The following is a 20,285-nucleotide window of genomic DNA, read 5'->3' on the forward strand; positions in this document are numbered from 1 at the left end:
GAGATGAAGAAGATTGTTGTAATTTCTGTGTCGGTTGCCTTTGTTGCATCAGTAGTGCGGCTTATGTATCCTAAGATGTAAGGTTCTGTTCTGTAAATTGAGGTTTAGAATCCTGAAATGTGAATTGGAATTATGATGTAGTTCTCTGACTGGAATGTGCGTGTGCCTGTTATGAACTAATGAGCTGGAATTTTGGCATGTTATGAACTAATGAACTGGAATGTTGAATGTTGGCTTGTTATTAACTGAACTGGCATGGCAAATTAAAGAAAACCTGACATGACATGATCAGCAAAATAAGCATAAACAGGTTCGAACAACTTGATAAATTGTTTGAAACATGAATTTGTCTGAAACCATAAACCAACAACAAAATAAGCATTTCTTCATGGCCCATACAAGTCTGAAACCACATGAGCATCAAAATAAAGTTTTAAACCTAGCATATCACATTACAGAACTTGACATACCTGATCATTGCTGAGTCATGTTGTCCATTGGAGCCCCCTGGGTGTTATTGATGACATGAGGATCTTCATCTGCTTCATTGTCTATCAAAGTCTCATCATCCCCAAATAGCAGGGTGTACAATCTTTCCCTTGAACTGTTAAATTGTTTGAAACATGAATCTGTCCGAAACCATAAACTAGCAACTTGCCCCCGTCCACGTGAGCTGCCACGTGGCATCTTAACGCCCAGAACCGTGAGCTAAGCGAGATTTGGAATAACGGTGCACCGTTTACAAGTTGATGGACTAAAGTGAACCCGCCAGCCAAGTTCATGGACCAGCGGTGCAATTTCCTCATTTTTCTACTTACAGAAAATACGCCAAAAAGTCTCTGAAAATTTGTTGTCCAATTGTCTTTGTTTCTGTTCTTAATTGGAGCTTATTTCTCGAGCTGCATGATGAAATGTTCACAATACCCCTGTCACCAAAATGAATGCTAAAACTCCATCGAACTTTGCTCACTGCCATACAAAATTTGATATGTTTTTCGTGAATTGTCAATTTTGGTTGTGTACATATTCATGTTTTTTCCAATCGCGAGCTACCCAAATTTAACCTTACATTGCAAACCTGAAAAACGACATTTGATTTCTGAATGTCTAATCATTTGCTTAATATTGGATCAAGATGCCAAGCATAGTAACATCGATGGAGATTTTGTGAGTTTACTCAAGTAAGTTTTTCCTGCAAAAAATAAAGTGTAGCTTTTGATGAAAGAACTGATCTGGTACTCAAGTCACATGAAAATTAGTTTTTTCTAAGTCAATCAAATCGCACCTTCTGATGTTTAAATTGCAGAACATATATTTTTTGTTGAAAAAAAAACGTTGTTCAGATATAAACAAGTTTCCGATTGACTTCGAAATAGAAGAAGCTGTTTTAAAGAAACTGAAGGTTCCCAAAATAAAAGGTTTATTTGGAGTGACGTACGATAAAAATCTCTTTTCACTACTCCCTCTATTCCTAATTAATTGGTGCCGGAAATTTTACAAAAAAGAAACATTGCTATTTTCTGAAATCGACCTGCAGTTCACGTTCTACCAGAACTTTTGCATAAAAAACCTGTAGTTTTTTGAAGTCAACGCACAATCCACGTTCAATTAAAGATGTGTACTGCATGTTGATTTCGTAAATTAATTGGTTTTTTTTTTAGAAAATGGCCAGCGTCAATTAATTAGGAACGGAGGGAGTAAAGACTTGAAAACTTTAAGTTGTATTCATGAAATCTCAAATAAACGCATCAGATGAAAGATCGATGAAATCTCTAATCATTTCAAACGCATTTATGAAAACATGGCAATGAAATCCTTGTTCACTAACCAAACGTGTGACGTTTTGTATCAGTCTTTATTGGAGATTTTATTGATATAAGTGGTGAAATTTTGTTGGAGAGCGCATTTAAGTTGACGCATTTTATCAATCTTTATCTCCTGTAATTCGCAAAAAAAATGGCCTGTACACCATGAAATAGTCAGGCAACGCAGGGATGCTAAATTGCAAACGCGACATCCTTTCAATTTCTGTCCCGTTCATGTTTGCCCAGTCGTCAGTCGTCACCCGTCGATGCGTCTAGGTCTACCGCCCGGATCTAAAGCTCTGCTCGTCTTTGCCGCCGCGCCCGTGACCACCGCTATGCTCGTCCCCTCTGGGCTAAAACCCAAACGTCGCGGTTTCCGAAGCAGCTCCGGCCGGGACCGCACTGCCGCGCTTCGACAGATCTGCTGCCGCTTTTACGATCACGGCCGGCGAGTCAATACCGGCCAAACTCGACCGCCTTTGCTACAGGTTGTCGTCTATTCAGCTTTCAGCAAGAGGACAGCGGCCCACCCACCAGCCGCGTGTCGCCGCTGCTACTACGTGGATACGGGACAGTAGTGCGGCCGTGTCGATCATGCACCGTGCACTAATTCGGGGTTACACGGCAGCGGCACATCGTGGATGTGTACTGGAGCGGGTAGTTCTGGTTCGATTCCAGCTCGAATTTGCACCGCGCTTGCCCCCATTCTCGTCTACCTAACGTACGCGATGTCAGTTAATTAGCTTAAGTAAATGCAAGGATAATCAATTAACGGTTGGGCGCCCCCCAAGATGGCTCTTGACTACTCATTCGTGCTGCTGTACCTGTCATATGCTGTTCGCCGCTTCAGAGTTCAGATGCTCTAGAATATGGAGTGGAAGTGTGGAACCTTTCTGTGTTTCTTAAGCATCTGTTGAGCCATTGCTGTTTGATTGATGAAACCCTTTTTTCGCCTTGCCCGTGCGTACTTCAGTTAATTTATGCGCGAGCAGGACAATGCCCGTCCATGGCAACCTTTCCTAACCACAAGAGAAATCAATTAAACGCGTCAGTTCAGGGTGGCGGTCTTGCTGGTGTATGTACATGCTAGATGTAATAATCGCTCTAACACTGAGTTGCTGGTCGTAGTAGTACTACGAAGCAATCCACTGGATCTGGTTAATCTGTCGTACTGGATGCTTACTCGAGTCATCGGCCGCGCTGATTGGGGTAATCAAAGCCGCTCTTAGCTCACCGTACGCCTCGCGTTCATCTGTCAGTCCGACCTATAGAGTACTGTAAGATCATCAGTGTTTTTGTTCCGTGGCTTCCTTTGACCAGCAACTCAAAGTCACATGTTTTGTAGTACTTAATTCAGTGCGTCGTCAATGTTTACATTTCTTTAGACAGGTCAGTGTTGTTTGCCCGCATGCAAATTCAAGCATTTTTTCAGAAAAAAAGGTTGAAACCGTAGCACCGACAGATCGTAAATTGGGGACAAATGAGCGCCGTTACAGATCTTTCTCCTGTCATTTTCTTCTGTTCACAATTCCGAGCCAAAGCGGCATGCATAAATACTATCCATGTTCCATCTTCGATTCATTGGGAAATTTGACAAAATGCCACAATTTTGTTCGGTCTTTTCCCGAGAAGCACACCTTCCCTTGCCTTAGACAAAATAACACTCTTTTCTTTGTGACTTTGACTTTCTTATTTTTAAACTCATTTTTCCATCTCGACCCACGTGCCGGTTTTTTCAGGGCGAGATTGCCTCTGCCCTTTCTGTTTTGATCGATTCCAGTTCTCCTCGTCTCTGATAGGTCGGACGCCACCCACCGCCACCGAGCTCTTCCCATCTACCGCCATCGAGTCGCACGGCCTAAACATCTAGTACCACCAATCTGCACTGCACTGCGGAATGAATTAGTAACTAGCAAGCGGGGACGGGTGGGTGCTTCTTGGTCGGAGGTGGAAGAAGTGGACCAGCGAAACTGATTCGATCCATGATCAGATCGTCCATGGCCACCATGAAGGGGGAGGCGTGCATGAGGCATCTCCGGACGCACCCTTGGTGTGGAGAGGGTGAAAAAAGATCAAAACTACGAGAATAGAAGCTGTGAAAAGCAATAAGACCACCGAATAAACCATGATGGGAAAGGAGCCAAGAAACCTTACATCAATACATGTATGACCCTATCACCATCATGGAAAACGGAAAACCCTTATTACAAAAACGTATCAAAACTACCCGGCGTCTCTCCTTTCGACTCCACACAAACTACAGGTTGGGTGTTGGATGCAAGGGGAATCAACTGGGAGTAAGATCGAAACGTTGGTTTCTTTCCTGTAGTTTTTCTTTTTAGGGTCTGCTATCAAGCTAAGTAACATGCTGTAAAAAAAAAAGTAACATGTAGCAGGCCGAGCAGTACCGTCTCAACAGAATCTCAGCCCGTGCAGCCCACATCAGGCGACAGAAGTTCAAAGAAAGACCATCTGAATAAGGGCTGGCAAGCCCAGCCAACTCACAACATTTCATAACCTACACAAACAAAATGTTCAGGTCCACGTCAGGACGTCACTAGAAGTCTACAGCCCCACGTACAAAACGAAAATATACTAAACAAAGGCCCAACCGGAATCAATCCACGTCTCCACCAACTCCGCCAGGCCCACTCTACGGAAAGGAGAGAAAAATATATTCCAAATTGTTTTCTTGAGAAATATATTCCGATTTTAGAGTATACGACGAATCTCACACCACGCTGTCCCGACGACAGCGACGGATAACGTAAACGTCGCATAGGCTACGACGGGACGACCTACGACGGCATAGCTCCCGGGCCCGCAGCGTCAGCCAAAAGGTACTGTAGTACAGAACCAGAAACGGTCCCGGCCGGCGTCTCCGGCTCGTCTCTACTCACCAGTCACCAGCCATCCCCGGAGGCACCATCTCGCCTCCCTACGCCGCCATGCCGCCGCCCCACGGCGACGACGAATCCTACGCGCATACCCCGCTCATCCCGCCACCTCCTCTTCCTCGCCGGGCGACCGCGAGGCTCCACCTGTTCCCCCTCCTCGTCGCCGCGACCTTCGCCGCCTACTACCACCTCGTCGCCGCGCCCGCCCCGTCCTACTACCAATCCCTCTTCCTCTCCCTCGGCTCCAACGACACCGCTGCCGCGCACCTTCGCGCGCTCACCATCCGCCCCCACCTAGCGGGCACCCCGGCCAACGCCCTCGCCGCCGAGCACGTCGTCTCCACGCTCTCCTCCCTCTCCTTCCCCACCCGCGTCACGCCCTACTCCGTCCTGCTCTCCTACCCCGTCCACCGCTCCCTCTCCCTCTCCGCGCCAGGCCGCGCCACCACCGCCTTCGCGTTGGTGCAGGACGCCTACCCCGACGACCCCTCCGCTGCGGCCTCGGCGGAGGCAGTCCCCACCTTCCTCGCCTACGCCGCTTCTGGCTCGGCCGCCGCCGAGGTCGTCTACGCCAACTACGGCCGCACGGAGGACTATGCCGATCTTGCCTCCCGCGGGGTAAACGTCACTGGAAAGGTCGCCCTTGCGCGCTACGGCAAGGTGTACCGTGGCGATATCGTGAAAAACGCCCATGAAGCTGGTGCGGCGGCAGCGGTGATATACACAGATGCCAAGGACTACGCGCTGGGAAAGACCTTCCCGGATGGACCATGGATGCCGCCGACCGGCGTGCAGGTGGGGAGCACATTCAAAGGGGTTGGGGATCCCACGACGCCGTTGTGGGCGTCGTCGGAAGGGTGCGAGCGCGTCAGCGTCGCGGAGGCGATGGCCACCGACGACATGCCCGGCATACCGGCGCTGCCGGTGTCGGGAAGGGACGGGCAGGAGATACTACAGCTCATCGGCGGAGATGTCGCGCCCGAGGATTGGCAGGGCAGTGATGGCGCCCCGGTTTATCGCCTCGGCCCCGGTCCAGCAGTACTCAATTTGACATATATAGTAAGTTGCTGTGGAAATGAGATCTTCTTTTGCTCTTTATTGTTCTACATCCTTACATCAAGAGTCCAGAGAGTGATCCTTTTGTGGAGTGCTTTGTAGGGGAATGAGACGATGGCTACTATTCAGAATGTTATTTCGGTGATTGAAGGGAAAGAAGAACCTGATAGGTAAACTCTCCACGTTTCTGGTTGGAATTGTCATTGTCAGTATCCCCAAATGGCCAAACCGCCCACCATTCACCGTACTCTTCAGCGCCCCCACAAACTTGCCCCCTACTCTCGAGTCTCGACAGCACTGTGCCCTCTGGCTATGACTAACCCAAATCCGTGCATAAAGCTACAGCGTTAGCACCCTGGATTAACATTCAACAAATTTATGACTTCCAGTCTTCTGAATTGAACTACGCAGACTCAGACTTCATCCTTTGGGTACTTGATTAGATAAATTCTGATGTGAACATGTTCCTCCATAATAATTCATCCATTTACTAGCACTGTTGATTTTACAAGTAAATGAAATTCAGTACAGAAATGCATGCCCTGTAAACTAAAGAGTAAAATGCATGCACATTCCTATTATTATTGTTGGGGTGTCAAGTTAGTCCTAATTATAGAAAACTGCATATTTGAGTCTCAATATTATTTAAGTTGTTCATCGCAGCCCTAACCAGCCCGCGAGGTGCTGAATACTTACCGTGGTGATTTGACTGAGAATACATCGGCACAAGGGCCCACATGGGATAACGGAATGACTGAAGTCTCTGAACGATATGCAGAAAACCCCTGAGTGATGTCCTCAATCTCCTTCACGGCCCCTTCCTCTTTTCCCCACATGTGTTCTCGTGGCAGCACTTGGCAATCGCATTTACTGGCAGCAAGGGCTGCTGCCCCGGCGAGCAGAGCTAGACAGCGGTTAGCTCAGGCTACCAATCGGTTAGGTGCTTCACTGAGATTGGCAGTCGATTGGGATTGTGGTCATTACTAGGTTGGTTTTCTGCCTATTGTTTAGTGATACGGCTATCCCATATGGGCCGACATGATGACATGTCTATGACCAAAGCAACATGTTGGCGTGTCAGCATCTTGTGGAGCCGTTTATGACTTGCGGTGGAGAGCTGTTTATGTCTCGCAGAGCTGTTATGTAAAAACAAACTACGACTAACTTGACACCCCGGCAACAATAGTACATACATGCATTTTACAGATAACTATTATGCACATACAGGTATGTTATCCTTGGTAACCATCGTGATGCATGGACATTTGGGGCAGCTGACCCGAACAGCGGAACGGCAACCTTGCTTGAGGTATGACATTTTCGGTTGTCCTATTGTCACCCCTTCTGCTTGTTAACTGTCATTGAATGTAGCTAGCTCAAAGGTTGTCTGAGCTGCAAAAGAAGGGTTGGAGACCTCGTCGGACCATCATCTTGTGTAATTGGGATGCCGAAGAGTACGGACTGGTCTCTCTCTCAATCCCCCCCCCCCCCCCCCCGACTATTTTCAAGCAATTTACCTGCCCTTTTTATACTAATTTTATATATAAAATGCAGATAGGATCCACTGAATGGGTTGAAGAGAACAGGGCAATGCTAACTTTGAGAACTGTTGCTTACCTGAATGTTGATATCGCGGTATCTAGTTCTGGATTTGATGTGTCGGCCACTCCTCAACTTGATCAGTTGCTTAAGCAAGCGAGTAAGCAGGTATCATCCTTGTTTGAAATAAAACATGTCTGTCTATCAATAGCAAAGATATACAGTAATGTTGGTCTGATCCAACCAGCCTAGGGCCGTTTGTTTCCAGGTGCTATATAATTAAGGTGGATAAGGTCTAGAGGATTTTGTGCGAAACCACAATTTGGCCAAGGCCTCTTTCGTAAACCTTGCCACACCCTAGTTAGGTACTGTGTCTATTTGGTCTGTAGCCTCACATGCGACAAGATTCCCTTTATAGAACCTGGTCCCACATGCCAATAACTTACAAAAACGTGGCACATCTCTTATACTAACTAAAGAGGTTCAAATTTTGGTGACCTAACCTTAAGGCAAGGCAAAAGAAAATGTGCCAAACTTTGGCGAGTTTAATTTACTAGTATAATACCATGCGAGGGTATGAACTATGAATTATAAAATTGCTGTACATATTTAAAAAGGGTATGAAATATAAAATTGTTGATATTTAAAAATAATAGAAAATTGTTACTACCATTTGTCTGAGATGAAACCACGTATGCCTGCTCTCATGTCAATCGTTTGTGCCAGATTAACAGGTGGCATGTCCTGAACATGAACAGACTGCTGTCTAGGAGTAAAGATGAACCAACGTGTCCTTAGTTTTGGCACAGTTAGGCACAAACCAATTATGTTGTATTTGACCAAAGTTACGAGGGACCCAAATTGCGGGGCTCATGCAATTATTCCAGGGGGGAGAGTCGAGCAACTAATTATGTAAATTCTTTTCTATCTAGCAGTTAGCAATTGCATGACTCAGTTTGTTATTCCATTGCTTTTTATTGGTACATTTGCAAGAAGGAATTGTTTACTGTGTACAGCTCATTTGGCACCCATCATTTGGGCCTAGAATTCTGGAATTCATTTTGAATTCCAAAAACCAACTTGTTCGGTTGGCACGGAATTGGCCACAGGAATTCTATCTCAAATTCCATGGAATCACACTATAATCACACTATAACTAACCCCAATTCCTCTCTAAAAGCCATCATTTCTCTGAAATTGTCTCGCACTCTACAAATCCATGTGGTAGACAAACATGATTTTTGAGCCCGGAATTCAAATTCAACCAAATGAAATCCTATCAAAAATTGGATTTCATTTCATTTGGATGGATGCCAAACGAGCTGGTAGTGTAATTCAGTAGGAGTGTCTACTAAAATCAAAGAGATAATCAGTGATGGAGTTCTCTTAATGCTCTTTTGTTTCTTTCTTTTTGAGGAAGGTTCAAAATCCTGATAATGGAACAGAAAGTCTGTATGACTTGTGGATGGCTTCTGATGGTTCTCCTCTGGTATGCATTTATTAATGTTTAGCTACACATGTCACAGGAACTTGTTCTTTCAGTATTCTGAGCACTCAGCATGTACAGGAAATATTACGTGTAGTTTAGGCATAGTTCTATTTCGTTTTGTTCTAGTTGATGCAAGTTTAAGATTTCTGATGAAATTCAAGAGTGCTAATGACACACTTGTATATTAAGATTGGAAGGTTAGGAGGTGGAGGATCAGATTATTCTGCCTTTGTTCAACATATTGGTATTCCTTCAATCGACATCTCTATTGGGTCAGGTTTGTTCTAAGTTTTTTCTCTTCTTATCTACCTATGTTCATTAAGGTACTTTCCTTGAAATGATTTCTTATTTGCATTCCTCTTGAATGATTGAGAACCTATTTTGTCATATGAAATAAATCCATTTTACCCCCCTCAACTAATCGAGAAGTTTAGAAAACACCCTAAACTATGAAACCGGGTATTTAACCCCCTCGAACTTTCAAAACTAGACACCTGACCCCCCTGGGCCTGTTTCCGCCTGGTCTGGGCGGTTTTGACCGGGTTGACCGCCACGTTGGCTGCCTCTCTGGCACTGCCATGCTGGCAGGCGGGCTATTTGAGCCTGTCTTACCCCCCCCCCCACACACACACCCCCGCGCCCAAGCCCGTCTCTGTCTTCTCTCTCGCTCAATTCTGTTCTTTAGCTCCGTCGCCCAGAGGAACCCTTGTTCGTCGCCGTTATTCGATTTGGTTTTCCTTCTCTTTCCTCTGCTGGTTTCCCCTCTGATTTGTATGTAATCGATTTGATTTGCGGGTAGATGCCTGACTTCCTTGAAGAGGGGGAAGATTGGCCTGGAGCTGGGGTATTTCAGATGATGGACGAGCGTCTCTGTTGAATAATTAGGTAATTTCGATGAATATTTAATCCAGAAAAACAATGTGTAAAACATGTAGCATATTATATCATGCAAACTAGACAAATTAAATAGCAACGCACATCAATAAAACTCATCTAATTTCACGGCATGAATAATAGAACTAATCAAAATCAACAAGAAAGAGCAGATTACGTACGGTGCTGTACTCTTTTCTTGTGTTTGTTTGTTGAGGTCGGTGACGAGTCCGGCGGCGTCGATGTTCACGCCGGCAGCAGCAGCAGCCTTGACTACCTCCTGTGCAGCGGCCAGCGCCTGCGCTTGCGCCTGTGCAGCGGCAGTTGCCTGGGCTTGGAGTTGGGCAGCCTGCTGCTGCTGAGCTAGAGCGGCAGCCTGAGTCACAGGATCTCCGAGGTCGTCGGCCATTGGTGATGAAGATGCCAATGAAACAGGGACGTGAAGAAGCGAGCAGTCGCGTGAGAACGCTCCCCAAAAATCTTATCGACCGTCTCCCGGGCAGGATCTCGAAGGTCGGGGTTTCGGAGGCCTGCTCTCCCGGCGATCCGTGCACGCAGTCGACGGGATGGAGTAGCAGTTGGCGGCGAACAGCGAGATTGGATCGTGGGCGTGACGGCTAGGGTTGTGGCGTGGTACGTCCGGAGGCCGCGGTCGTCTTATTATATAGGCACGCAGGCGGACTTCGGTTCGGTTTAGGAAACCAAAACCGACTCCGCAATTATCGGGATTTGTTACGCGTCCGCAACGGATTCCGACTGCCAAAAAGATAAGCACGACCCCACCCCGCACTGACCCGGCACGGCTCGAACTCGAACTCGAAATCGAAATTGATCCACGAAACGCGGCGCGCGCGCGTCGTGGCGAGGCGAGGCGAGTGGAGGAGGAGGAGCAGGAGGAGCGCGCGTGGGGATTTCCCTTGCTCACTTGCTCAAGAGGTGAGAACCAACATACCTTATATATTGGTCCAACTCCCCCTAAACTAGCAAGGTGGGACTATTCCCACTTCCTCATCCCACTCCATGAATGGGCTTTTGAGATTTTCCAGGAATTAATTTCAGATTGGGCCTTGGGCCTAACCCAAAATTCCAACAGTCTCTGCGGTGGTTTCAGGAAGAAGACATAGGAGCATGGCCTGAAGAATGAACTGAGGAGGATTGAAGAAGAGAAGTTGAAGCTGGAGTTTGAATTGGCTTCACAGGACCCGAGGATTGAAGAGCTGGAAAAGGTGGTCAATGGCCTGCGAGTTGAACTAGAAGAGATGAGCAAGAAGTTCATGTATGTTGTGACTGTTGCTATTACACTTGCTGTAGTTCATGTGTGCCTCTTGAAGCCAACGTTGCAGTGCCAGAGAGGCAGCCAATGTGGCGGTCAACCCAGTCAAAACCGCCCAGACCAGGCGGAAACAGGCCCGGGGGGTCGGGCGTCCGGTTTTGAAAGTTCGGGGGGGGGGGGGGTTAAATACCCGGTTTCATAGTTTAGGGTGTTTTTTGAACTTCTCGATTAGTTGAGGGGGGTAAAATGGACTTATTTCTTGTTCTATTGAATCGAATAAGAGTGCTACTTGTTTGCAGGATATGCGGTGTACCATAGCTTGTATGATGACTTCGCGTGGATGGAAAAGTTTGGAGATCCTTTGTTCCGCAGACATGTCGCAGGTACCCCCTTTGCTCTACCTACATGGTTGCCACTTGCCAAGTGCTAAAATTGGTATCGGTCCTAAGATCCATGAGTGCCACAAGGTTGGGTCTATGCGACGGTAGGCCAACTATGGTGCTGGGGATTGAGAGGGTTAGAAGGGAGAGGTCGAGATTAGATCTTTACTAGTTTATTCTTCCCATTGATAATGAGTACATGTTGTCCCTTCGCTGGGATTTGGGAAGACTTGACTTGACCATATAAAGAATAAAATCACCACTTTGCTAACAAAATTTATCTTTGACACTTTCCTCCTTTGTAGGAGGGCCCACAAACTCTGCCAATGACAGTAACCCCTCTCGAAAGCAGCTTACCCTCCCCATTACATTAACCCCTCTCCACAAGCAGATTTCCCTCGAGCTGCTCTTTTATTTGTTGCACTGGCCCTTATCCTCTCTTTTTTGTGATAAAAAGATGGCCTTATACTCATGCCAGCATATGCCTCCGCGGGCTCCTCTGCCCATAACAAATGTACATTTGTCATGGCAATCTATGATCTATCCAGTAGCAGGCACATAACAAAAACAATAACCGAGGCTCGTGGGACATTGCTAAAATGGGACAAGCACAAATCTAACCATATAGTGAATAAGTGATCCAACAAACATAAAATACTGGAGGACTAGGAGTCACCCTACCCCCCACCCCCCCACCCCCCTTGTGTCAACCCTTGTGTCTGCGCCCTTAGTGATGCATGTGTTATGATATATTGACATCATCACAAGAATGCTTCTTCAACTGTTTAACCAAGAAGAAACATGGTAAGCATCGAACCATTCTCTTCTTTGTTGCGGTCCAAACCTTGTAGTGATCTACTTCGAGAGTTGTCCTAGAGCACATATGTTGAGAGACTCCTTATCTATATAAAATGAAATATGCACTGTCTATCATATGATTCATATCTACTTTTGCTTGAGTTCATCATTTTAAATGTGTTGTGCTAAATTTTGTTTCGTTTGCAGAATACTTTCATGGGGGCTTGTTAGTTCATGGACTACCGCATGGGAAATCCCATGCGGCCAGTTTCGGACAACATTCACCCCATGCAGCTTTCAGTTTTTATCTAACCAACTCCCTGAAAATGCTAACCAAGAAATGAGCTTTCAGTTTTATGAGGAAGATATGGACGACCTTTCAAAATTTGAGACAGACTTTCAATATTTTTGAAGAAGAGTGAAGTTGCAAAATTGTAGATGAGCTTTCAACAAATCTTGACAAACTTTCAGGAACTTTCTGTTCTTTTCTCGAAAAAATTTCAAATTTCTGGGATGGACTTCTAAATGCTTTTGGACAAACTTCCAATTTTTTCTAGGATGGAACTTCCATTTGTTTTGGACGCACTTTCAAAATTTTCAGATGGGCTTCCATTTTTTAACTTTCAAATTTTCGGGGACAGATTTCCTATTTATTTTTGACAAACTTTCAAATTTCTGGGAACTTTCAAATTTCTGGAATAGACTGAGATGGACTGAATCGGGCTTACCTGAAAAAAGGACTGTATTAGGTTAGGCTACCAAACATCGATCACATGCGACTGCGTGCCCATGCGTTTGACCGCGCAGCGCGGTTAGGCGGCATCTGAGTTCTCTCAACTTGCATGAGCCTGCGCCCAAATTAACACCATCTCTCTTTGTAGCGGCAAGCATATGGGGACTTGTTGCTTTGAAGCTTTCAGATGAGGAGATCCTACCCTTCAACTACAGCTCTTATGTTGCAGAGCTTGAGGTAACTTGTCCATTAGAGTTCTCAGATATATAATGGACCAACTTGTTTGGAACTGCACATCGTCTGTCAGTAATTAGAAGTTTAAATTTGAACGATCGTCACAGTAGCTCTTGCTTAGCAGAATGGTGCAGTGGATATAAATGAGAGAGTACTAGGAATGCCTGTCAGCGTATCTCCCCTGCACAAATCAATCAAAGAGTTCAACAGGGCAGTTATAAAAGTAGATTCTGAACTTAAGGTATATCTGGTTCTTCTGATTGCTGCCTGTTGTTGTTCGATCTTAGTTTTAACCTTGAGCTTTCTAAGTTATTTTTCTTAATCAGGTCCTACAGACTTGGAAAGTTTGGTCCCCTTGGAGAAACAATCCTATGAGGGTAAGAGATCTCAATGACCGATTGATGATGACTGAGCGGGCATTCACAGATAGGGAAGGACTGTTTGGAAGACCATGGTACAAACACATGGTAAGTTGCTGTGGTTTCGGAAATTATGTTATCAGTTCATTACATACCGTTGTGCTTACAGAAACGAAATCACACAGATTTATGCACCTTCACGGTACAACGATTATGGTGCACAAGTGTACCCAGGTGCTGACGATGCCATTCAGACAGCAAAGAGAACAAATACTTCGGAGTCCTGGCAATCTGTACAGCATGAGATTCACAGGATTGCTAGAGTTATCAACCAGGCCGCTTTAGTCCTAAGTGGGGGATTGACATGATTGTTTTAGCCCTGTTGATACAATCAACCACCGTACGGTTTGTGAAAATCTTCACACCGTCGCATTCCCCAAAGTTGCAAGTTGGCGCAGCTGCAGCTAGCAGGACCATGCTTATATTTAGAGCTGGTAGTTGAAGGTGTGGACAACTGCAATGGTAATTGTTGTGGGTGCGCTGCTACATCAACGGCTAACAAGCTTATGCAAATTGTCGTTTCAAATAAAAAGCAAATACAAAATGTAGCCTCATCTGAGTGCATTTATCACCAGTCGTGTATAGGCGCGGTACACCATATCTGCAGGCGTCCTTGCATTTTACGGAAAGATGGCACCGTCAAAGATTCAACGGATTCAATGCCTCGTTTTGAGTCTTCTTTAGTTCGTTCAGTGGCCTGAAACGCTCGCAATCGCCATTACCATCTCCGTTCCTGAATATAATAAGCCGTGACTTTAAATTTATAGAAACATCTACCGACATCTAAATTCCAAAATAGTTTTAGTAAATCTATTGTTATATACTATATCTTCGTAGTATTACTCATTTGATATTGTACTCACGGCGTTTGGGTTTATAAGGCTCCTACTGAAGTTCGTGCCACAGTTTGACCAACAATTATTCAAATTATATTTAGTACTAGCAAAAGACCCGCGCGATGCTACGGAACAACGGAAAGTGTATCAAGCACGAGCCGGTGGAGGCGAAGTCTGGACATTGATTTTTTGATTGGATTGATTTTCATATTGAGATTAATACCGAGATTTTTTGTTTGGATTCGGATTGATTTCCATACTGAGATGGATACGAAGAATTTTGGATTTCATGCTAAAGAGATTGATTTATTTTAAGACTGTTCGTTATGTTGTGACAAATTTGGACCGTACGATAACTTTCGGTAAATCTAAACAGTAGAATTTTTGCTACTGAAATCGTGAATAAGACGAAAGGGAAAGAAAATAAGGGGCAGTGGCATATTGATTGTAATTTTAACAAAGTTGACCGACCAACGGCACCCAGCCATCACCACCGATTCCAATTTAATATATTGTAATAGATATATATATAAAAGTTATACCATTAGAAAGAGTTTTTCAATACGAATCTGACAATATATCTTTTGCGCCACAATAATCTCATATTACCAATGCAACTTTTGGTCAAAGTTTGGTCCAGATAAAGAACGTTGGCACTTTATTTTAGATAAATAATTCATCAACAATCCTATTAGAAGAAGAATGTTAATCCAAGTATCATCAAACAAAATGATTAACAGCATTAACATGCTAATCTAATTGGAGATGTAAAAGGGCCAACAAGTGGCAGAAGATTAGTATTGACTATCTTGCAGCTCGAACACAAAATCTGAACTTGTAGTTCTGAAATGTTGCGAAACATATGCTATCTGCGCAAGAAACCCATTGCTTGGTATACGTTGTTGAGGGTGGTATCTGCTATCTCAGAAGATTTCCCTGCTCCATCAAGCAGAACATTATCCAAATAACCTGGGTCAGACATTATCTCCTCATAGCGGACCTACAAAAAGGTGAAAAGAGGAATTTGATAACCAGGGGGCAAATGCAAGATGAAATTGATCATACTCGATATTAGTGTTGGTTAGTAAAATGGAGTGTATATAATCATTATTTATAACTGGATAGGGTAAACAAAGGATTTGAACATGACCAGACCACACAAACCCTGAGATTTACCAGACCTGAATAGGTTGCAGATGACCAATTAGAGCATCCGTAAGGGTAGCCTTGAATGTCCCCCAGTTCATATCTTGGCATTCATTAACAACTTCCTGTGAGACCAAATAATTAACAAGATCATTTTGGGTGTTGAATCACGTAAACTATGTTATCAATCAACAACATGATGCCAAACATAGATGAAATCACCCGTGGGCAGGGAATCCTGCTTCATCGTTCTGGATGTGCAGGTGTAGGATTCAAGCATGCAAAAGTTAAGTACCTCTTTTGTTTTCCCAGTAATAATCTGGTAGACCGAGAGAAGATTGCTGCATTCCGGCCTCTCTGGGTTGTCAAATTCCAAGCTGGAGTGTACAAATTCAATGACATGAGTTTATAACCAAAGCCTACATGAGTTCAAGCTGGAGTGAGAAAGGAGGGAGGCACTACAGACCCAGGAAGCGAGTCAGTTTTGCACCGTTTGATCTTGTTCACGATCACCTGTAAGCGTCAGACAGTTATGACTACAAATCCAATTGCATGAACATGGTCAGTTGATGGAAAAAAGAACATGAAAACACACAATTCAATTCATATTACTCTGCACTTACATCTTTTGGGTCAAGAAGGTTAATACGGGATTGATCAGAAGGAGCGGACTTCGACATCTGTCACCAATAAACAGAAGAACATCAGAACAGAACAGTACATACATATCACCAAAAGGCACATTGAGGAGGTATTTTAAAATGTGCATGTAATCAGCTCTGCAAGTCATGATGCATATGACCAAGGATGAACATCTAGACTAGCAGTATAATAACCACAGCAAAGTACCGTAGTTTGCGTTCAGGTATCAAACGCTAAATGTATGGTTAATTACCTTGGAAAGACCATCAGTTAGAGACATAACACGGGCCCCTGCTGGAGGGATAAGGGCTTCAGGAACCTAAATAAACAACCCGGAAAAATTTCAGTAAGCAAAACATCCTTCACAGAAGGTATTGAATAATTAAATGATGCTAAATCATGTGTATGCATGACTACACACACCTTAAATAGTGAACCGCCTCTCCTGCAAGGATGTAGATATAACATTATCAGACAGCTACTGGATGGGCAAAAGATGCACAAAATGATTTATTTTTCTCACCCTCCCATTTTCTTCCACTTTCTTCCACCATACAGATTGTTTACACGTTCAGCAATTTCACGAGTTAATTCCAAATGTTGTGTCTGATCTTCACCAACAGGTACCAAATCGGACTGCAATAATTGAAAATAAGCTATTGCTAACATCAACATAAAGAATGAAGTACAGAAAGTACAAGGTAAAAGTTTAATTATATGTTACTAATGTGAGCTTTTTATACTGGACCTAAGTAAGCTATGGTAGCCACATACAAACTTTACCTGGTAGAGAAGGATGTCAGAAGCCATTAGAACAGGATATGTCAAAAGCGCCACTCCAACATTTTCATCACCCTAGTAATGTAAAAAAGAACATAAGCAATAAAATAAATTTGAAGTGCAATCTAACAAGTTCAACAGTGCGATAAAAGGAGCAAAGGGACTAATTTTGCATGCATAAAATAAAACCTGGATTCAATTGGTCACTAAAATTCTGAAACTAATCCTTTAGTAAAATGGCAATGCTCAAGCTAATAACTGTGACAAAGTACTGAAATCATATATCACTTTAAGACATCACACATGTGGTCTGATGATTAATCAGACCAGGACATGCCTGTACTTCCATCCTTGGTGTCAAGTAAGCAACCTTGGTGACCAAACGGAGCACACAAGCGAACCATAAGACACAACACATGCCGATCCAAGGAAACAATCTAATGCAAGAAGAATATGTTGTAATACAATGCATCAATTCAAATTATTCACATGTGTAAATAATAACCTAAGGTTTGATTATCATCGAGTATGACTACTGCCTCAAGAATGGTGTCACACAAATATGATCATACTCATACACCTGTAAAGTACAAGCACAACAAATCATTAATCGGTATTACTGAAGGAAGTATTTAATTTAACGTTTTCCCTTCCTCCCATTGCTCAGTAGGATATTTTAAAGAACACTTGGGAACAGATATCAGTTCATATTGTTGATATAGAGTCTTTTAACGGCAAGATATTCATATCAATCATGAACTATGAAGGTGATATTATTTGATTATGACATATCAGATCTCCACAACATAGGAGACATGCATATTTGTGAACCAAGCTGTTGTTTTTTAAGTCTCTTCCAGCTATGAAGGCTGATGATGTATTCAGCTAAAACAGAAGTTGACGGTGAAGCTATCATACAGCAAATGACGCACCGCCTTGCGTGACTTCTCTTTGAATTGGATCATTTTGTTGAGCCAACCAATAGGAGTTGAAGAACTCAGTAGCCACATCAGCTCAATATGAGCACGGACATGAGACTGTACAAAAATAGAAGCCTGGAATACAAAACATCATAAAACATTCAGCAACAGGAAGGTACTCACAACAGAAACACAAAAATAAAGCATAAGATAACTATGTGAATCAGACCTTGGAGCTATCAATGCCGCATGCCAGATATATTGCAGCAGTACTTCTTGTAGATTTAGATAGCTGTGGTGCTTCATATGGCAAAGTAATCTGGAAATGTTGGAAAAAGCGGTAATATAAATTAAAAAAATGTTAATCTTGCAAAATGAATCATGAAGATAAATATCTTCAGAATCAGTTATGCAACAATTAAAACATGAAATTTAAAAATGTTAATCTCGGAAAATGAATCATGAAGATAAATATCTTCAGAATTAGTTATGCAACAATTGAAACAGGAGCATCATAATACAGATGCTTGGTTTAGTAAGGTAGTAACACCGTAGTTTAGATATACAGGATAAATCTGGTTAACAATATAATTTAGTATATGGTCTGGTTAGACACTGAGATGAAACTCAAAGTATGACACCGGTATCATGCGGCTGTGGCTTATGTTAGAATAGTATTTAAGCATGGAAGGAAAATAAAGCATCGCAATTTGTCCGGAAAGGGGATGCTGCTTATATTAATAATACATTCACAAACAAGGAAAAACTAAGGAAACTTATGGCGTTTTTGTTGTAGGATGGCCGTGAGATAGCTTACCGCATGCAAGTCCACAATAAAAAAGAATGTCTCGTATAAATCCTGCAAGGAATTACCAGACAAAGAATAAGGAAATGCAGAAGTATCAATAGAATGAATATCAGTTTAGACTGAATAAGTTAGACTCTTAGCTCTTGCACACATATCAACTAGACGGAAGTGGAATAACGCCAAAATTGAACCAGTCATGCAATTGACCAAATTATTGTTATATTCCTATTTCCTGCCTTCATTTCTTTATAAACTTTCAAGCCAAAGCACCTCCACTCCAATTAGATACAACAACAAAGTTTCATAGTAAAATCTGCAGTACCTGAAGTGCAACCCAATTCTTAATAGCGCCAAGATAATTTCCAAGGTGCACCAATCCTGTTGGCTGTACACCAGAAACTACTCTTTTCCTGCAGTAGGTACACACATAAATTGTTGTTCAAACTACAAAAACAAGACAAGCAAAGATTTAACAGGACTACAACACTAACTTGTTATATAACTCCATAATATTATTTTTTAGGGTAATACAAATTCATCTCATAACCATGAGTAATAATTCCATGAAAATGGATCTCATGTTTGTATATTGGTCACAAAAGAAAAGTTTTATTCAGAACTTAAATGGAACCTCTTAGTAGTGAACTCATGATGGTATTCATGTAGCGTGCAAAATTGGCACTGGCTCACCGAACATGTCTTATTTTTCTGTTAAACTTAAGATCAGCATTCACCGTAAGATTAGCAGAAAGTACGGTCTGCAAGAACAACTCAGTTCTGCGTTGTAGCGTTGGCATTCCCAACCTTCCAACACCTCTGCAACACTATACGAGCTAGCAAAATGCATGCGCTGGGATTGGCATACTGTAATGTCACATTGCATCATATACCGGGGTAGTGTCGTGGCACGGTCCTAGCACAGAGCCACAGACACAACGTCACGGCACTGCATTCACAATTCAAGCAATCAATCACGTAACCTAACCTTCAACAAAATGCACACAACCATGTAACTTTGTAAGCCCTGATGTGAACACGCTGCGCGTCCGCACCGAACTACACGAACATAAAGCAAAGCGCAAGCCCAGAAGACGCATTACGTCGAACACCACAGGAGCAGTGGACGGGCGGGACTTACTTCCTTGCCGGAGGAGCAGGCGTCTCATCGGCCGAGGCGGTGGCTTCAGCCGCGCTACAGTTAAGACGGAGGGTGCGGAGGCGGGAATGCAGCGCTCCTACTCCCCGGATACCGCTCCTCGACCTGCGCACGAAGCCAAACGGAAGGGAGGGGGAAAAAAGTTTCAGCGTCAGCGACGACAGGTGAACTGGTGAAGCGTTTAGGGGATGGAGCACAGCGAACGACAGAAAAAAGAGTGTGCGTACGAGAGGAGAGGCGGGCGGTGGAGGAGGTGAGAGAGGAGCGCGCGGCTCATGGCGTTCCTTCCCGGGCGTCGCGTGCTCTGCTCTGCTCTGTTCCGGATTTGGCTGCGCGGCTTTGGATGGAGGAAGAAAGGAAGCAGAGGCGGAAGACCGAGTTGGGTTTTTAGATGGAGACGCGAGCCGGGCCGGGCCGGGCTGGGCTGAGAAGGCCCGGCTTATTTTCCAGATGGACGAATCGCCGAACCCCGCAGAGTTTTCTTCTAGAGCCCCCCGACAA

The 20,285-nt window shown here is 43.9% G+C and overlaps 2 protein-coding genes across 3 annotated transcripts; one reads left to right on the forward strand and one right to left on the reverse strand.

The window, feature by feature from the left end:
- Positions 1–4,635: 4,635 nt before the first annotated feature.
- LOC100825924 (probable glutamate carboxypeptidase LAMP1) lies at positions 4,636–14,094 on the forward strand. 2 transcript variants are annotated; one of them, XM_003569729.4, is made up of 12 exons: positions 4,637–5,761; positions 5,861–5,928; positions 6,986–7,067; positions 7,130–7,222; positions 7,313–7,465; positions 8,718–8,786; positions 8,976–9,063; positions 11,232–11,315; positions 12,992–13,080; positions 13,202–13,318; positions 13,404–13,544; positions 13,622–14,094. In XM_003569729.4, the coding sequence occupies exons 1-12, from the start codon at positions 4,754–4,756 to the stop codon at positions 13,802–13,804; spliced, it is 2,175 nt and encodes a 724-aa protein (XP_003569777.1). In that variant the 5' UTR covers positions 4,637–4,753; the 3' UTR covers positions 13,805–14,094. The 2 variants fall into 2 exon arrangements, with proteins under 2 accessions (XP_024315416.1, XP_003569777.1); XM_024459648.1 differs by lacking the exon at positions 11,232–11,315 and having other exon boundaries at positions 4,636–5,761.
- Positions 14,095–14,962: 868 nt separating this feature from the next.
- On the reverse strand, positions 14,963–20,172 carry LOC100826862 (tryptophan--tRNA ligase, chloroplastic/mitochondrial). The gene is made up of 15 exons (XM_003569734.4): positions 20,012–20,172; positions 19,767–19,889; positions 18,951–19,038; positions 18,638–18,679; positions 18,050–18,139; positions 17,833–17,955; positions 16,904–16,975; positions 16,644–16,756; positions 16,544–16,565; positions 16,374–16,439; positions 16,102–16,158; positions 15,945–15,991; positions 15,774–15,855; positions 15,514–15,603; positions 14,963–15,332 (listed from the first exon to the last, which is right to left on the reverse strand). The coding sequence occupies exons 1-15, from the start codon at positions 20,059–20,061 to the stop codon at positions 15,198–15,200; spliced, it is 1,200 nt and encodes a 399-aa protein (XP_003569782.1). The 5' UTR covers positions 20,062–20,172; the 3' UTR covers positions 14,963–15,197.
- Positions 20,173–20,285: the final 113 nt, after the last annotated feature.

This window comes from Brachypodium distachyon, chromosome 2 (genome assembly GCF_000005505.3).
Source record: "Brachypodium distachyon strain Bd21 chromosome 2, Brachypodium_distachyon_v3.0, whole genome shotgun sequence".
NCBI lineage: Eukaryota > Viridiplantae > Streptophyta > Magnoliopsida > Poales > Poaceae > Brachypodium > Brachypodium distachyon.

Excerpts from the sequence above, each read along its gene's own strand:
- LOC100826862 (XM_003569734.4), bottom strand. The coding sequence starts at position 20,061 with ATGAGCCGCGCGCTCCTCTCTCACCTCCTCCACCGCCCGCCTCTCCTC. Across the intron at positions 19,890-20,011 it reads CACCGCCCGCCTCTCCTCTC|GTCGAGGAGCGGTATCCGGG; the intron begins GTACGCACACTC and ends CTTCGTGCGCAG. Across the intron at positions 16,566-16,643 it reads AAGTGGAAGAAAATGGGAGG|GAGAGGCGGTTCACTATTTA; the intron begins GTGAGAAAAATA and ends ACATCCTTGCAG.
- LOC100825924 (XM_003569729.4), top strand. The coding sequence starts at position 4,754 with ATGCCGCCGCCCCACGGCGACGACGAATCCTACGCGCATACCCCGCTC. Across the intron at positions 8,787-8,975 it reads CTTCTGATGGTTCTCCTCTG|ATTGGAAGGTTAGGAGGTGG; the intron begins GTATGCATTTAT and ends TTGTATATTAAG. Across the intron at positions 13,545-13,621 it reads GACCATGGTACAAACACATG|ATTTATGCACCTTCACGGTA; the intron begins GTAAGTTGCTGT and ends GAAATCACACAG.